Source organism: Talpa occidentalis, unplaced genomic scaffold (assembly GCF_014898055.3).
Source record: "Talpa occidentalis isolate TD23 unplaced genomic scaffold, MPIMG_talOcc4v2.1 talOcc4.6, whole genome shotgun sequence".
Lineage (NCBI taxonomy): Eukaryota > Metazoa > Chordata > Mammalia > Eulipotyphla > Talpidae > Talpa > Talpa occidentalis.
The window spans coordinates 89,029,925-89,047,145 of record NW_023604972.1 but is presented as its reverse complement, the minus strand read 5'-3'; the positions used below and the strand labels follow the sequence as shown (position 1 = coordinate 89,047,145).

The 17,221-nt window shown below is 46.9% G+C and overlaps 1 protein-coding gene and 1 long non-coding RNA gene across 4 annotated transcripts; one reads left to right on the top strand and one right to left on the bottom strand.

The window, feature by feature from the left end:
- The first annotated feature begins 3,994 nt into the window (after window positions 1–3,994).
- Window positions 3,995–8,690, top strand: LOC129144760 (uncharacterized). Its single transcript, XR_008549305.1, has 3 exons — window positions 3,995–4,074; window positions 4,553–4,810; window positions 8,510–8,690. It is a non-coding gene; the product is annotated as an uncharacterized LOC129144760 (long non-coding RNA).
- TMEM171 (transmembrane protein 171) lies at window positions 8,412–16,458 on the bottom strand. 3 transcript variants are annotated; one of them, XM_037529620.2, is made up of 4 exons: window positions 16,431–16,458; window positions 13,692–14,400; window positions 10,028–10,154; window positions 8,412–8,641 (listed from the first exon to the last, which is right to left on the bottom strand). In XM_037529620.2, the coding sequence occupies exons 2-4, from the start codon at window positions 14,329–14,331 to the stop codon at window positions 8,443–8,445; spliced, it is 966 nt and encodes a 321-aa protein (XP_037385517.1). In that variant the 5' UTR covers window positions 14,332–14,400; window positions 16,431–16,458; the 3' UTR covers window positions 8,412–8,442. The 3 variants fall into 3 exon arrangements, with proteins under 3 accessions (XP_037385517.1, XP_037385516.1, XP_037385518.1); XM_037529619.2 differs by lacking the exon at window positions 16,431–16,458 and adding an exon at window positions 16,167–16,269; XM_037529621.2 differs by lacking the exon at window positions 16,431–16,458 and adding an exon at window positions 16,167–16,269 and having other exon boundaries at window positions 8,412–8,638.
- Between the last annotated feature and the right edge of the window lie 763 nt (window positions 16,459–17,221).

Sequence of the window (17,221 nt, the reverse complement as noted above, 5' to 3'; positions counted from 1 at the left end):
CTAGGATCTGGCTTCAGCCTCCTAGCCCTGTGAGGGAACACCTCAGAGCCACTTGTGGCCCATCAGGACAGAGGGCTGTGACTTGGCTCTTTACAACCTCGTGAAAGCTCATGAGCCAGAACAACCCAGCTAAACTGCCCCTGAATTCCTGGCCCACAGAAACATGAGTGTTTACTAGCTCTTCGTTTTGAGGTAGCTTGTTATGCAGCTATTTAGATAGGCGCTGCAGGGGATTCACACATAGTGTCAGGACTCCTGCTGGCGGGGCCCTAGAGAGCCCCATCTGCCGCTCCATTTGCGCCACTCAAAGCAGCCCTCTGGAGAACACCAGGCAGGGAGCTCCATGCTTTCCTGTTTGACACATGTATCTTCTCGACGGCTGCTGCTGACCTCACAATGAAATTCCCAGGCAGAACTATCTTTACCAGGCCTCCAAAGAATTTGGAGTTGGGGGCATCCACCTCCTGGGAGAACTATGTATAGAGATGACGCCATTGCCTCTCCCTTACCCACAGAATGTTCTTTTGAGACTTCTGTCTGCATGTAGGGCAGCTGGACAACCCTACTTCTGGCTGGGGAGCAACTTTTCTCAGTGGAGAGCCAACAGCACATGTGGGTATCAAAACTGCCACCTTTATTTCATTAACACCATGTTCTAACAAAACCAGCTGACTGGCCGTGATTTAAAAAAATAATAAAACAACACTTTGGAGCCAAAATATTTGAGTCAATTTATAGAACCTGTGAAGAAAGGTTAAAATGCAAGGGCTCACCAAGACTTTTTGATTAGAGCGAGTTTGAGGTGAGGGAGCAAAGTATATTATTGTGATGTTTCCTTGTTTTCATTTGGTATTTTATTTCTCTCTGGTAGATACAAGTGAGAAGTGACTTTTCTTATATCAAGAAAGATTTGGGTTAAACTCTTTTTTTAAGCTCTTTTTTTTAAAAAAAATAGACTACACCCCAGTAAATAATGGGTAAAGAATATAAACAAATAGTTCACAGAAAAGAAGATTCAAAGGCCCTTAACATTTGAAAAGATTGTCAGTTTCACACACAGAGAAATGTAAACAAAAATGGCCCTGAAACACAATCTCTCACCTTTCAGAGGGGCAAACATCCAAAAGTTGGTTTCGGATAACACACTCTTGTTGATGACGTTGTAAGGAAACCCCGCACTTTTATATGTGACTAATAGGAGTGCAAAATGGCACACACCACATGGAGGACACTTTGACAATATCTAACAACATCACATACCTATTTACCTTTTAAAGTAGCAATGTCACTGAAAATGCGCCTTCTCAGATCAAAAACAACAGAAGTGCAGGTAATTGTGACATTATTCGTAACATTAAAAAAAGTAAAGCCAACCTACATGTCCATCACTGGAGGAATGGTTGAACACACCATGGTGTTGTAGTCATACAGTGGGATACTATGTAGCTATACCCAAAAAATCCAAAAAACAAAGAACACCTCTATTATGGAGTAATTGCAGGGAGATTTTATTTTATTTTTTTAATAAATTTTATTTTTATATTCCCCATACAATTGCAATCCCCTTATTTTGACCCCAATCCCTCCCCTCCCCACCCCCCACTCCCCATAGAGTGTCTCTGGTTCATAGTTGTTTGTTGATTTTGATATTTTCTTTCTGATAGTTATTCATTTTCCTGTTCCCTTATTTAAGTTTTCTAGATTCCTGCTATGCATGAGACCATCCGGTATTTTTCTTTTTCTTCCTGGCTTATTTCGCTGAGCATGATCCCTTCCAGCGCCATCCATGTTGCTGCAAATTGCATGTGTTTATCTTTTTTGAATGCTGAGTAATATTCCATGGTGTATATGTACCACATCTTCTTGATCCAGTCATCTATTTTTGGGCATTTGGGTTGTTTCCAAAGCTTAGCTATTGTAAACAGTGCTGCTATAAACATAGGGGTGCAGGTGCTCTTTGGAATTGATGTTTCTGTGTCCTTTGGGTAAATACCTAGGAGTGGAATTGCTGGATCATATGGCAGCTCTAAGGGAGATTTTATTTTAGATGAAAAAGTCCAAGGTGCAGAGCAGCATAGATTAGTATATATGATATATGTTATATATATTATATATTAGTGTGTATTAATATCTGTCATGTATATGTATATACCTATTGCAAAAAAGAAACATGACGGATACACCTGAAACTAATAAAAATGATGCTGACTAGAGGGTGTGAGCAGGGTAGATGAGGGGAGGGCAGGACTCCTCTGCATATACCTTTTCATATAGTATATGCCTATATGTTCAAAAATTAAATTAAAAACCAAAATTAAATGTAATATTTAATATACATGGGAATAAATGGCGTTAGTTGTATATCAAATCGGTACTATAGAAACAAATAATTATTTAATTGACCTTCAACATACTATTCTAAGTGTATGTATATGCTTAGTGAGATATATTTTAAAGATTTAAAAAACTTCAAAAGATCTTTGACTTTAACTCAGTTTTATTAGTAGTAATATTAAATTGTAATTCAAATAGAGAAAGAATTCTAAAGACAGCAACTTACTATGGAAAGAGGAGACCCTGATAGGAACTGCCATTTAGTTCCTTTCCAGAGAAGACATGGCCAGGATGGGAGCAGGCAGTGGCTTGCCTGTGGCATAATTGGAGTTAAGGTCCCTTCCCAGTGCAGAGTTGTGAAGGACACAGTCCTCAGGGTCAGACTCTGTCAGATTCTAGCTGCAGGGCCTAGGATAACTTGTCACTTTTCTCAGTGCAGCCTGAAGGCAGCTCAGCCTGGCCAGGTGCCTGTAAGGGCTGTATTAATGCCCTGACCCTGCAGGTTCCTAGGGATAAACTCCAGCCTGACAGAAAGACCCAAGAGCACCGTGTGGCCTCCCAGCAGCTGTGCTGTCTTGGGGACTATGAGGGAGAAGCAGAGTTTCAGAGCCTAAGGAAGGAAATCTTGAAGACAACTTCAGACCTAAGAGTCTTAAGAACAGATGTCTGGCCCACCATAGAAAGCTGGCTGGTACGGCCTAGGAATCTTGACAGGCAGGCAAATGGCTACTTTCTACATGGAGTCTGGGGGCATCAGGAGGACACTGACTGACAAAGACTCACAGGTCCTCCCGGGGCTGGCTCAGGACCTCCCCAATCCTCTTTATCATGGCCTCTCCATCCTGTCTTCCCAGAAAGACAGTCCTCCTTCCTTAGGAAAACCCCTAATAAATAAACCATTTGGCCCACCTATTACTGATATGTGGCATCCACTTGCCAGTTCCAAGATCTTTAAGGAAATACCCTCTGAGTGCTTGGCACAAGACTACGGTGGGGCTCATTCACCCCAACCCACCCCACCCGACTTCCAGCCCCTTCATACCCAAACAACCTCTGGGAGAATACATAGCAGCTCAACCCCTTCAGCTGCAGGGCTGGGGCACCCCCTGGAGTGAGGTAAAGCTCAGACAGCATCTTCAAGCAGACACATGGTTCAACCAGCTGGAATCCTCCCCCACACCCCACACATCCCTTATTAGAGAAAGCTGCATCTGAGTCCCCACTCTGTTCCCACGCCGGGGCGCTTGGCTTGGTGGCAGCATGGGTGATGCTCCGGGAATCCCAGGTATGCAGGTTCCGGGAAGGCTCATGGCATGAAGCAGACTAACCACGCGCAGTTCCCCACCAACAGTCAGAGGACATTTCCTCCATGCGGCCCGCCCACCACCCCCATAGTGTGCTTCCCCATTTCTCTCTTCTTTGGAGAGGCTCCTTACCAGAGGCTCAAGGAGTAAGCTTTCCTTTGTCCAAGGTGGCAGTTGGCAGAGGCCAGTCCTCCACATTGTCCAGGTAACTTACTCAACTGGGTCCATTAGAGGATAGGAGGCACTGAGAGGAAGGAGCCCTGTTGGGGCAGTCCTCATACTGTTCCCCATTTGTCAAATTTCAAGCATTTTCCATCTCAGCCTAACTAACATTTCCTCTACTCCACCAGGTCTTGATAAATGTCATTGATGCTCCATTACACACACACAGTCCCATCTTGAACTTGACAAAGAATGTGTTGGAGAAGTTAAATGAGTGAGTACACTCAGTTAATAAATGAGTATGAAGTTCCCTTTAGTCTGGGAATGCAGCGGGACCCCCATGTGAGATAGGACAAGGCATGTGACATGATGCCGACTTTGTTTCTCCACTCCCTTATGGCTCTCATGGGTTACCAGCAGAAGACTGGGATGGGGAGACCATGTGAGGCCCCCATCAACACTGGGGGCCAACTGTGAACCCACATCCTCTACTCAAGGACCCAGGGCACAGACTGGGACATGCATACAGAACTCTCCAGAAGGCCTGAAAGTCACAAATAGCTCATAATGGCAGATAATCTAGCCCAAAAGGTGTTGCTCCTACAATTTCTCTCTAGTGCCCTCTCTGGAAGGATTTCCCAGATTCCAGTACATAAACATCACCCCACTGGAGATCTGGACTAGTCTGGAATGGGACTAGGGAATTTAACTTTTTCAGCAGTCATCAAGTTTTGTATTGTTGATCCCCAAAGATCCAGCCAGGCTGCCTTCCTTCTTTCACCTACTTAAGACCAACTTCTGAGGCCTAGTTCCTATGTCTGCATCCATTCCTTTCCTATAACCTGAACTGGAATGAAGACCCCTTCCGGGAGAACCACCTCCCCCACCACTTCAGTCCTCTGTACAGCAGCAACATCAGAAGGCCAGCAGTCACCCCAACGAGGATGCCACAGAGGCCACCTAAACTCCTGCCCCTCTCTCCACCCCACATCACCTCAAGTGGAAACTGGGTAAGCACATTCTTGCCTTCCTCCTCAGGTTTCAAGCTCTAAAAACCCACTTCCCTTGTCCTGCCCCATTCTGCTTTAGCTGACAAATTGATGGAGAAATACCAAAGAGACTTAGCTAGTCAAAAATTGCTTTACTTTCAGTAGAATGGGTTGATTGGGTTAGTCCACTTCGCTGATCCCAAGAGAGGACAAAGAATCCACTAGAAGCTGTCATAGAATGGCCATGGCATGGTGGCACCATCTACCTTGTTCCACCTGAAATTGCAGCCCTTGTCACTATTTTCCATCAGGTCGGGTACGGCACTGCCCGACACCGTAGAAGGAAAGGTCAAAGTAAGCTTTTGTGTGCTATTGATGATAATATTTGTTGTTCAAAAACATGTAATGCGCTTGAAAAGATGTTCTATTGCTTTGTCATTAGGGAAAGTTAAGTCAAAACTATAACGAGCTACCACTTCATCCTAACTAGCATGTCTATAATTTAAAAGGCAAACAATAGAGTTGGTGAGGATGTGCAGGAATTGCAGCTCTCATATGTTGCTGCTGAGAATGTGAAGCAACCTCTATGGAAAGCAGTTTGCAGTTCCTCAAAGACAAAGTCAGCCTAGGACCCAGCAATTCCATTCCTAGAATTGAAAACAGATATTCTAGCAAGTGTTTGTACATTATGTTCAAAATGAACTATTCATAATGGCACAAAGGCAAAGCAACCCAAATGTCTATCTAAGGACGAATGAATGAACAAATCACAGAGTGGTGAACTATAAAAAACGAATGAAGTACTGATACATGTTACAGTGGGGAGGGACTTCAAAAACACCTTCCTAAATGAAAGGTGGCAACACAAAAGATCACATACTGAAACTCAGATAAGGTCAATCTACACGAGTCCCCCTTTAGCCAGGGGCAAGGGTAGAGGATTGGGGATATGTTCCAAGACCCCCGGTGGATGTCAAACTAAGGAGAGTACTGAACCCTACCTGTACTATGCTTTTCCACATACATGCCGAAGAGTTTAACTTACCCATTAGGCACAGTAGATTAATACAGTAACAATAAAATAGAACTATTGTAACATCATGCTATATAATAAGGGAATAAAGAGTAGTTGGTGAAAGGGTGAAGGGCTTCATTGTGGGGGGAAATGATGAAAATGTTTTGGAATTAGATAGAGGTGGTAGCTATAAGCATGGCGAATGTACTAAATGCCATTGAATTGTGACATTTAAAATGGTTAATTTTATGTTATATGAATTTCATCTCAATAAAAAAGAATGTGGACACATATAAGGGAAAAAGAAAGGGAAAGCAGTCACGGTCTCCAGGTAGGTTTCAGAAGCTGCATGTCCCCCGAGAGCCTTGGCAGACAGAAGTGTCTTCCTATGACTAAATGACAAACGCCAGCTCTGCTCCGTAACTTCAGTCTAGCCATGGCATCCGCATCCCGTCAGCACTGCTGCAGGGGGGCACAGACTTCCTTGATCTCAATGTCAAACTTACACCGAAGCGTTTCTGCTTAAATTTATTTTTTTATCATATTTTAAATTTTATTTTTTATATTCCCCATACAATTACAACCTCCTTATTTTGACCCCAAGCCCTCCTTTCTCCATCCCCCACCCCCCACAGAGTGTCTCTGGTTCATAGTTGTTTGTTGATTTTGATATTTTCTTTCTTATAGTTATTCATTTTCCTGGTCCCTTATTTAAGTTTTCTAGATTCCTGCTATGAGTGAGACCATCTGGTATTTTTCTTTTTCTTTCCGGCTTATTTCGCTGAGCATGATCCCTTCCAGCGCCATCCGTGTTGCTGCAAATTGCATGTGTTTATCTTTTTTGAATGCTGAGTAATATTCCATGGTGTATATGTACCACATCTTCTTGATCCAGTCATCTATTTTTGGGCATTTGGGCTGTTTCCAAAGCTAAGCTATTGTAAATAGAGCTGCTATAAACAGAGGGGTGCAGGTGTTCTTTGGAATTGATGTTTCTGTGTCCTTTGGGTAAATACCTAGGAGTGGAATTGCTGGATCATATGGAAGCTCTATGTTTAGTAGGTCCAGAAATCTCCACACAGCTCTCCACAGTGGTTGGACCAGTTTGCACTCCCACCTACAGTGCAGGAGAGTTCCTTTTTCTCCACAACCTCGCCAGCATTTGTTGTTGCTATTTTTTTTAATATGTGCCTGCTTAAGTTTATTGACATAGAAAAGTAAATACCTGGTCACAAACTTCAACTTTGAGCCATTAAAAAGGCTCCTGATTATATAAGACTCATAAACGTTTAAAACTATTTCGACCTAGAAGTTTCAGCGTCATCATCTTAACAAGGACAACAACAACAACAACAACAACAAAAAAAAAAAACAGACGGAAATGGTTAATAATCTACCCTTTGTTCTAATTTTAAAATGTGAATAATTAACTATCAAGAAAAAAAACAGAAGTTTAAAAGCAATTCAATCCAATAAATGTCTAATTTGGAAATAGATTGGTCCTGCTGGTACAGTCTCCCCTGATGTACTGTGGCGATTCCCATGAAATCTGTCATACCTCAGCTAGCCCACTGGAGCATTAATGCCCCTAAGCTCTGCATTCAGGCACTTAAATGCTGGATGATACTGATATTTATGGGGATCATGGTTTGGGTGAAAGGCATAAAAAGTTCACATTTTTGCTACATCACATTTTGTTATCCAAAATGATACTGCTACAGATTTTACATTCTAAAAATCAGTTTCTCCCAGGTTAGAACTGCTAACCCCTTCCATTATTAGGGTTTATATAGAGAAATAAGCATTTACTACTGTACCTAACTATACCAAGACTTTTATCAGAGTAGAAGTTGGCGTCCAGACAGTGTGACTCTGGTACATATCATCACAGAAAGGCACAGCCTTCATGGACCTCTTCAGGGGAATCTGGTTCCCAAAGGATCCCAAGAAATTTTTTCTCCAGTGAAAAATTTTTTCTCCAGTGAAATTTTTTCTCAGGCTTTGGGCTATCCGTATGCTGGTAAATGCCCAGTGAGTGACTTTCTTTCAAAACGAAAGAAGGAAAAGAGGATCAGAAAGAGGAAGGAGGAGGAGAGAGAGGAAAGGGAAGAAGAGGAAGAAATAATAAAGAAATTAGAAGAGCAATCTCCTCTCTCCACCCCAGAAGCAATTAAGCATGGAAACAGAATGGGCCAAGCTAAACATTAACAAACCCTGCTTGTTGGCCTTTGACAGCACAGGGTAGAGACATGAGCCGGCTCTCAGGAACCTGCCAGCTGGGTCCAAAACCCAGCCTCACCATGCAGAAGGGATGTGACCGTGAATAAGTTAATTAGCCTCTCTGAGTCTCTGTTTCTTCAACCACCAACAGGACTGACCCCAAAGTCCTGGAGAAGAGGGTCTAAATGATAGACCCTGCTTTAAAAAGCAAGAAAGACTCTGCTTAAGTGCCTGCCTTAGGCACTTTGCCTCTCCCTGGCCTGGAGGGCTAACAGCCTAACCTGGAAGATTTGTTACTGATGTTGACGCCATACTAGGGAAAGCAAGACGTAGCCAATGTTATTGGATTTTTTTATTAAAAAACAAATTAAATAAAATAGTGATCAATCCTATATAAAATTGAGCTGGTGTTCAAAGTTCATGGTGGGGAAGGCTCAGAAGATGGAGACGAGGTGGTGGTAACAGCAGTTTCTTTTTCTTCGTAGCTGGGAGGCAATTCGGATAAGAGATATGGAGGCTGTGAGATTTCAGAAAATGAAGTTGTTCCAGAAATAGTATAGATAGATTCTCGATCTCTCGCAGAGGTTGCCCCTTGGCCGTCAGGAGTTGGGGTCCTGCTAAGAGAAAGAAGATGTGAAAGGAGAGAGTGACACACCTGAAGTATGAGGTTCTCTACAAATGTCAAGCTGGATGCATTTAGGAGCATTTGCCAAAAGCTAAGGTCATTTCTTTCATAGTCTGTTTTAGATAGATGTCAATTCCTCGGGCCTTACACTGACAGTCTCACTCCTGTTGTCATTTCCCTTGTCACTGAAATGACATGTACAAAGCATAGATGGCATCTAGAAGGAGCACACACACACAGGGCCATTGTTCTCTGCTATTCTGGCTTCTGAGAGCTAAAATAAGGAAGGTAAACTTATGCAAATAGAAAATTCAATCATTAAGCCAAAACTCCAAGGGAGGCAGGCGGGCACACTGGTTAATGCTGTGGATTCTGGCAAAAGGCACACCTACATCTGAATTTCCACTCTCCTGCCTTCTAGCTGTGTGATCGTGGACAAGTTATTTAACTTCCTTAAGTCTCAGTGTCCTTATCTGTAAAATGCGGATAATAACTGCCTACCCACCGAGCGGCTATGAGAATTACAGAGGTCATTCAAGAAAAGCCAGCCTGGCACACAGAAACCGAACAGCAGCAGTAGGAGTAGATTTTTAAGTGACTGGACATTTGTTTTAAGGCTTGAGGAAGCTCATCACAGGAGTACTGAACACTGAAATCCACTAACAATTGTACAAATACCCAGAGCCTAACCAACCCTTCATCCACACAGGGCAATTCCTACATCTGCCTCTGGTCGGAGCTCCAGCATTCCACCCACTGGGAACAAGAGCCTGTGCCCACAGCATGAACAGCCAGGTTAGGAACCCAGCCCCAGAAAGTTCCTGTGGCTCTTGGGTCTTGCATTCTCTGCTTTTAAAATTGCACCCATGTCAGTGTCTTTAAACTCGCTATTCGCTGACCCCCACTCATGCCTCCTGTTTGGCTTGTGAAATTTTCCAGAAATTCTTCCTTTACTTCCTACATCCTGGTTTCCCATTAGAGAAAGTACCAGGCCTCTTCCAGCCATGCTCCTCCCTGCCACTTGCAGGAACTGCTTCCTAGCTCACCTTTCCCTTGTGAGGCGTCTCTACAGGAAACTGCCCTGCTCCCAGGTCATGTCTAGCACCTCATCTCTCTCCCCAGATCCAGTCCACCCAGTCTACCTCCAAGACCCACCTCGCACTCGCCCTGTGTGGCAGGCTAGCTCGCCATCAGCTCCCTGCTGCTCAGACAGGCGCATTCCGCCATACAGTCACTCCCGCTGACGGCCTGACCTCTACTTTCTTCACTGTCATCCTCCACTGTAGATTCCCTCCAGGCTCCTCCCCAGTCTAGCCACCAGGTTCAGGGTCCTTTGACCGCAGGACTGTGCACGAGAGGTTCCAATGGAAAGTCTTACCCATTGCTAAAAATACTGTAGTATGATGGTGGATTTTCGCTGGGAAGCACACTGTGAGTTCCCGCAGATGCTGGAGACTCAGGAAAGTAAGGCGGTGGGGGCGGTGGGAATATGATGACAGCATCACCTAGGGAAACGCAACATTTCATTGAAGACAGATGAGCAATAAATGCCAGCAGATTAGCAAGAGTAAAGTAAATTAATTCTATATTTGGCCTATCAATATAAAAGGTCAGCACCTGCTGCTAATGCCAGAATTTTTTAATGGGTTTATTGAATGAACAGAGACAGCAGAGGGTAGTTGTCTGCAGAGGCTGGGAGGGGAAAGGAGATGGGAGTTACTATTTAATGCAGGGTGCTGGGTTTCTGTTTGGGATGATGAAAAAGTACAGGAACTAGATGGCTGAATTTACTTAAAGCCACCTACACTTTTAAAAATGATGAAATGGCAATGTGAGGTACAGATATTTTGCTACAATTTTTTTAGGTGGGCCTACATCTTCAAAGCAAGACTGAAATGAAGCATTTGTTAATGAGATTCCTTATCTTCTCTAGAACGCCTATCACTGATAAAGCTTTATTTTCAACTTAAAATTTTAATTCATCAAAACCTAGCTGTGGGGTAAAGTGCCTCATTCCCCAAATGCAATTTCAATCTTGGAACGAAAGACGACAAGGCTGCCCTCCGGCCAGTGTGGCTGACACTCAGGGAGGCTTACCTACCAACACTTCACCCACACATTACAAAGGAAAGTCGAGTTCCAAGAGAAGCTTCTTTTTAGTATTTCTGTTGCTACTGATCACTCCTCATCTTTGGTGAGAGAGGGGTCACAAGGCACCAGACACAAGCTCTAATTTGTACTCTGCTTCCAATCCAAAACACACCTTAGGCTGACCAGAACATTTTAGACACATGGCAGCACTCTATGTAGAGGTTTGAGGGTGGCTGGTGATAAATTGGCAGCACCCAATGCTACAGGAAATGTAGGACAGAAGATTTACTCCCCTGAAGGGAGGTGACTGGTTCCCACCAGTGGCAGACTGATGTGTGCCCGATTAAGGACAGGACTCTTTAAAGCTGCTGGAGTTCCATTTGCCAATTACCAACCTTGTGTGGCCTTGAACAAGTACATACCCCCTCTAGGCATCAGCTGCCACACCTACAAATAGTAGGCCTCAGCTCTACTGCCTCGGGACAGGTAGGAGGCCTGGCAGGGTGTGCAGCAGGGAAAACTGCTGAGCAGGCGCAAACCCCTTCACAGGCCACCACCAAGTGGCACTTATCTGCATGTCTGAGGAAACACCCCCCCCCTAGGGGCAGTCTGGACAGTGGTTCCACTCTCCACCAGCTTCCTCAACCACTTCCCGGAAAACTTAGCCCATCAGGGAATTGATTAACTCCATCTCTTCTGCAAGGAGAGGATGATTAGAGCTTAAAATATACATGGCTAACCTAAAGGCGATAAAAGCACACAGTCGTCTGCCGTCCTCATTAAATTTTTAAAGAAGGTCTTGGTAAGCCAGAGGAACTGAAGTTGAATGTTTGCTTTAATCTACATTGTAGAACACGCTCTGGGAATCAGCTGCTGGGGCTGAATCCACTCAGCAGACACACGCCAGAGACGTCCTAAGCTGCCAGTTGCCCCGCGCGTGTGCTTGCCTCTGCCCAGTCTGCTCCCTGCCCTCCCATACCTTGTACCCTGCTTTCCCTGGGAAGGGGTCCTCGATTCCTCTGAGGCTCCTCTTTCACTGTGTCCTGTGGGACATGATGTCCTCTGTTCGTTGACAATCGTTCGTGCCTGCCTCCAGGGAAGGGCTTTCTCACGAACTTGCTGGTGTAGCCAGGGGACCCCACTGAGTCTGCCCACAACTGGGATATCATGCCTTTCGGTGTATCTACCCTGTGGAGCAGGGCTTCCACGTTAGGAGCAGCTGAATTCTGAGACCTAGCCAGGAACTTCCTCTCATCACCCCAATTTCCCTCATAAGGCAGAACTGACTGTTGATAGACAACGTCTAGAGTCTTATCAATTGTGCTAAAAGAAGGCATGATTTCTAACAATTTAAGCCTTTTCCATAATATCAAAGGAGAAGAAAACCAGGAATTAGGGTGCCAGGTTTTCACTGTTTGATGGGAATTAAAAAGATTAAGTGGAAAAGATTGTAAACCTTGCAGAGCCCACCCACATCAGGACAGAACCACCCAGGAGTGGCCCAACAGGCCGCTCCTACCTCCCTCTGACTCCAGTCCCCTGTGGAAGGCTGGGCCCCCAAACTCCCCTGATAGTTAGCCTAGCACACCTTGATATGTTCCCCACAAAGTGGAAGACTAGAGTATCCTGTGAGTGCATTTATTATGAACATCTGTAACATCTGCCTGCATTAGGTGAGCCCTTTATCATGTACCAACTGCCCAGAATACCAGTGAAGGATGAAACCAGCAGAGAGGATCACACTGTGTTTCTGGGGAGGGTGCTCTGTGCGACAGTATATGCACGTCCATCATTTGGGTTTGGGTCCTGGCTCTCCCCTTGCTATTTGTGACCTTGGACATGTCATTTGATATCCCTGGACCTCACTTTCTTCCTCTCCAGCATGGAGGTACTAAGCCAGTCTGCCCCAGTGGGGTGCTGGAGGAGGCATGAATGGAGTTCATGCAGTGGGCTCTTGCTCTACCACCGCCTTCACCTCGCTTTCTTAGATGACAGGCTGTGGCTCTTCAGGCTTTAGCCTCTCAAAAGCAAGAGGCCAAAACTGGGGACTTACAAAAATGAGCAGCAGCAGGACTTTTCCTTGGTTGCATGAAACTGAGGCCAAAGTTACGGATGTTCTATGGGAGGCGGGGGGTGGGGGAGGGCAGCAGGTAACTGACTCTGGAAAACGGTAGCTCATCTCTTCCATAGAACCTGGACCCAAAAGGAACTTCCAGTCATTCCGTGGGGGAAAGAAGTGACGGTAGTGTTAATGTTTCATCTTGGTCTACACCACTGCTTCCAAACGTTGCCCCAACCCTGAAGCCACATTACAGAAAGTAAAGAATAATGTGGAAGGCAGTGCAAAAGGTCCCCTCAAAACAGAGAAGACCAGTGGACTTGGGACAGACTTGGAATCTTGGAATGTCAGTGCTGGAAGGAGTCTTAGAAATGCAATGCTAAGTTATAGACATATAAACTAAGGCCAGCAAAGGCTAAGGACTTACCAAGGACAGCCAGCCAGTGACAGCCTGGGATGAGAGCTCATGTGCCACCAACACAAAGTGCTGTAAGAGGTCAGTGTGAGAAACTGGCAGGTCCCTTAGGTAAGACACGGCTCCGAGGCTGACCTCGGGATTCATCTCACTTTCCTCTTTATTTGTTTTGTGATCTCAGTCAAAGTGGCTATTTAATATTCCAATGTTTTTGTTAATTAAGGAATTAATTTTGCTAATTAAGGAATTCCAATGTTTTGCTTGGGGATGGGGGATGGTGATATGTACAGGGATTCCTATGGAGCTTACTTACCACAGCAGTGTGTGTGTGTGTGTGTGTGTGTGTGTGTGTGTGTGAGAGAGAGAGAGAGAGAGAGAGAGAGAGAATGAACCTATGCCAGACCTAAGGGCAGCCCACTGAAGCTTTGATGCTGCAGCCCCTGTGACAGAAGCAAGCAGAGAAATGACGCCACTCACCTACAGTGACCTGGACAGGCTCCGTGTTCTCGGTCTGTCTCTCCTCACTTTCAGGGGTGTCCTGGCCCACATTCAAGTTGTTTCTCTTTTTAACATGGGCAACCACGAAGAAACACAATCCCAGGAGCACAATCAAGGGCCCCATGATCTGCAGCGACAAGAAGCCACAGATCGCGGGCTCTGACTCCGCAGTGTCTGTGTTGTTCAGCGGTTCCTGCGTCCAGACTGAGCTGCATCCAGGGACCCAGATGCCCAGGATGCTGATGAGCATGCCGCTCGTCAGGAACAGAAACCCGAAGATGAGACACTGGGCAAACTGGCGGCTCTCTCCACAGATGAAGGCTTGGTCAGGGTCCACCAGGATGCCTCGCCTCTGCCTCTCCCGAAGCTGAAGTCGAGCCCTGGAGCGGGCCAGGATCACAGCCCCAAGCCCCACCACGGCGCATGAGGGCCCAGCGACCTTCAGCACCATGCTGCAGTCTGGGAGGGCTTCATACTGGCATGCCTGGAAGCCAAAGAGGGAGAGCAGCACTCCCACACACAACAGGATGGCGCCAAAGACAAAAAGGAAGAAAATGAGCTTGCTGATGTGCCTGTCTTCCTGGAGCTCATCTGGCTCAGCAGCCGCTGCTGGAGACATGGCCAGAGGGGGCTGCTGCACGGAGGCCAGGTGGGATGCGCTTCCTTCTCTCCAGTGGTTTCACCAGCTCTGCAAACAGCCAAACACCACATTAAAGTGGCCACAGGTGTTCCTGACCCACCCTGTTCTTTTCTGACCATTTCAGAAATCACACTAGGATGAAATTATAGGGAACAGAACTCGATGCAATGGATGCACTGTAGAACAATGAGCTGGCTGATGACTCAGAAGAACTGACATTCAGAAACTCCTGAATATGTCATTTTATGAAGATAGTCAAGAAGAGGAAATGCAATTACCATGCACCTAAGAGTATCTTAAAAAACAAAACCCATAGAACAAAACTAATTGGGTATGCCTTTTCCTGCTGTGAGTCTTACCAACTGACTTGCCCAGGCCAAAAACAAACAAACAAACAACGGCTAAAAAGTGCAGAATCACAGGGATTCCTTCTGATTTATACATTTACAGATGTCCCCCATTTCAGCTTCTCTGAGCATTCCCAAACTGGTAAATCTTTGTTCAACAGTTAACTTTCCTGTGGCCACTTTCCATTCCACACTTAGGCCACATCTACAGGAGACCCAAATTCAACAGTTTCAAGGGAATGGGAAGGCAGTTCAGGAACACAGTGGGTTTGGTAGATTTTAAATTAATTCTGTCAAAATGTATTTCTTGAGTTTTCAAACAGGCATATTCTGGCTGCTTGAGCCTGGGATGCCCCAGGGGAGCCTGACAGAGCAGGTAAGGAGGAGACCTGTCTCCAAGATGCTGGGTGCCCCTGGTGTGCAGGCACCTCTCACTCACTCTCCTCCATGGTGCCACCCACTTCCACAAACAAGTCTAGGTACAGTTAAAAATAGGCTGTCGATAGAATCACCAGTTAAAAACACTAAACAGTAACAGAACTTGACTTTGATAAAAGAGTATAAACGAAATGACGTAGGAAATCCCCTTCCACAAGATCACCTAAGTCCTATACTTCAAGGATGTCCTATGGTCAGTGTACCCCCAGTAGGTGTCCACCGCACCCTGACTATCGCCTCTACTCTGTTGAGTGAGGTATTTTGCCAGGACCTTTCAAGAGGAGACACTGAAAAAAACAACCCAAGTATGAAGACCATTTCCACGTGCTCAAGGGAAAAAACCCTAAAATATTTTGTGTCACTCAAACCATGGTGACATGAAGGAGCTCAAGACTGAGACTCTAAAGTCAAGGCCATCTTGACAAAACCAAATCAGGTCCAACTTCCTGTCTTACACTAGGAAGTATTTTTCCAGGAAAAAGTACAATAGAATCAGAAGGGGAAAGAGGGAAATATGTAGGAAATAAATTTCCATTTTAAACTTGGACAAACTATATTTATGAAGATACAGTTGAGCTGAGACAAAGTATTGCACTAATTAAAATAAAATCGGAATCATATCATCCCTTTCGCTGGTTGCAGAGATAAGGTTGCCTCTGCTACAAAGTCCTATGGGGAATTCATTGTATTCCTGGTATTGCTTCAACTCTGAAGTAAGTCTTAAGACTTCAGCTGTCTTAAACAAATGTCCAGACACTTTTTTTAAAAGCCAAAAACTGGATTTGTACGTTCCCCTCCATGGACTAGTGGACTAATAAACACCTGGCATATGTGTTAATCCCTGATCCAAAATAATGCGCGACGAGTCTCTCGCCCTTTCACAAAGATGCGCTCACAAATGGACACGCAGACACCTACACTCCTAGGAAATCAAACCTTTTCCAGATGCCAGCCCACACTCCCCCAAGGCCGAGTCCCCCACCCCAACACTGTCATGCAAAGGACATGTACACGTTAACAGCATCTCACCAAAGCTCTGGGTGCGTTAGGGGATCCAGGCAGAGATGCAAAAGTCTTTCACGGGAAATAGCTCGCTGGATTTTGGGCACCCGGAGCGCAACAACAGCCCCCCTTGGCGAGAGGCGCAGACACAGCGCAGGCTCCCCCGCCCCGCGCCGCTCCTGGCACCCAGGCTCGGCGGGCGGGACGCGGCGCGGGGCGCGGGGCGCGGGGCGCGGGGCCTGCGAACGCCGAGCCCTGGGCGCCGAGGAGCGCCGAGCCGGAGCCGCTTACCTAACTCGTCCTGCGTGCGCGCCGCCTGCGCCGGGGCTGCCTGCGCCGGGGCGCGCCCCGGGAGCCTGGGGCGGGCCTCGGGGGCTGTCGTCTGGCTCGGCCACGGAGCTGGGCGCGGCGTCGGCCTCCGCTGCTCCCGCCGGCCCGCACGCTCCCACCTGCGCGTCCGCGCGCCGAGGCCGGGCCGCCCCGGTATTTACAAAAGGAGGCGGCGCTGGGAGGGCGCGGCCGCAGGGAAGATGACGGCCGGGGCAGACGGCCTGGCGGGAGCGGGCCGCACCAGCCCGCTGCTGAAGGTGCCGTCCTCCGGGCCAGGGCGCGCCCGGCGCGGGTGTGCGGCTCGGCCGCGGGGCGCGCGGGGCAGACCTGGCCGCTTCCGCGCCCGTGACTGCGTGCGCGTGGGGCCGGGGAGAGCGAGCGCCCCGCCGCCGCCCTGGGCCTAAGCGCTTGGGGCGAGGGGCAGCGAATTGAGCTGCTTCTCCCGGCTCTCCGAACTCCTTGAGCCGGAGTAGCCCTTCGGGGCCCACGGCTCAGAATTCAGCAGGGGGAGTGTGAGAAAAGGAAGCGCCTGCCCTCCTCTCGGTTTTGACCGCGGATAAGCCAACTAGGATCCCCGAAATTCCCGCCGCGCCCTCAGTCACCTCTCCGTTGGGGGGGGGGGACACGGGTCTGCCCAGTGGCCGGGCGACCGTCCCAGCAAGCCGGAGACCTTGCCTGGGTCACCGGGGCAAGTCTCTCGCGGTGAGCTTCCCTAGCAGTTTATGGAGACACCAGGTCAGGAAAACGTGTGC

What these genes read in the sequence shown, in the direction of transcription:
- TMEM171 (XM_037529620.2), bottom strand. Translation starts at nt 14,331, where the DNA reads ATGTCTCCAGCAGCGGCTGCTGAGCCAGATGAGCTCCAGGAAGACAGG. An exon ending in GCCTGTCCAGGTCACTGTAG is followed by an intron (nt 10,155 to 13,691) that starts GTGAGTGGCGTC and finishes GCGTTTCCCTAG; the next exon opens with GTGATGCTGTCATCATATTC. An exon ending in TACAGTATTTTTAGCAATGG is followed by an intron (nt 8,642 to 10,027) that starts GTAAGACTTTCC and finishes TCTTTCTCTTAG; the next exon opens with CAGGACCCCAACTCCTGACG.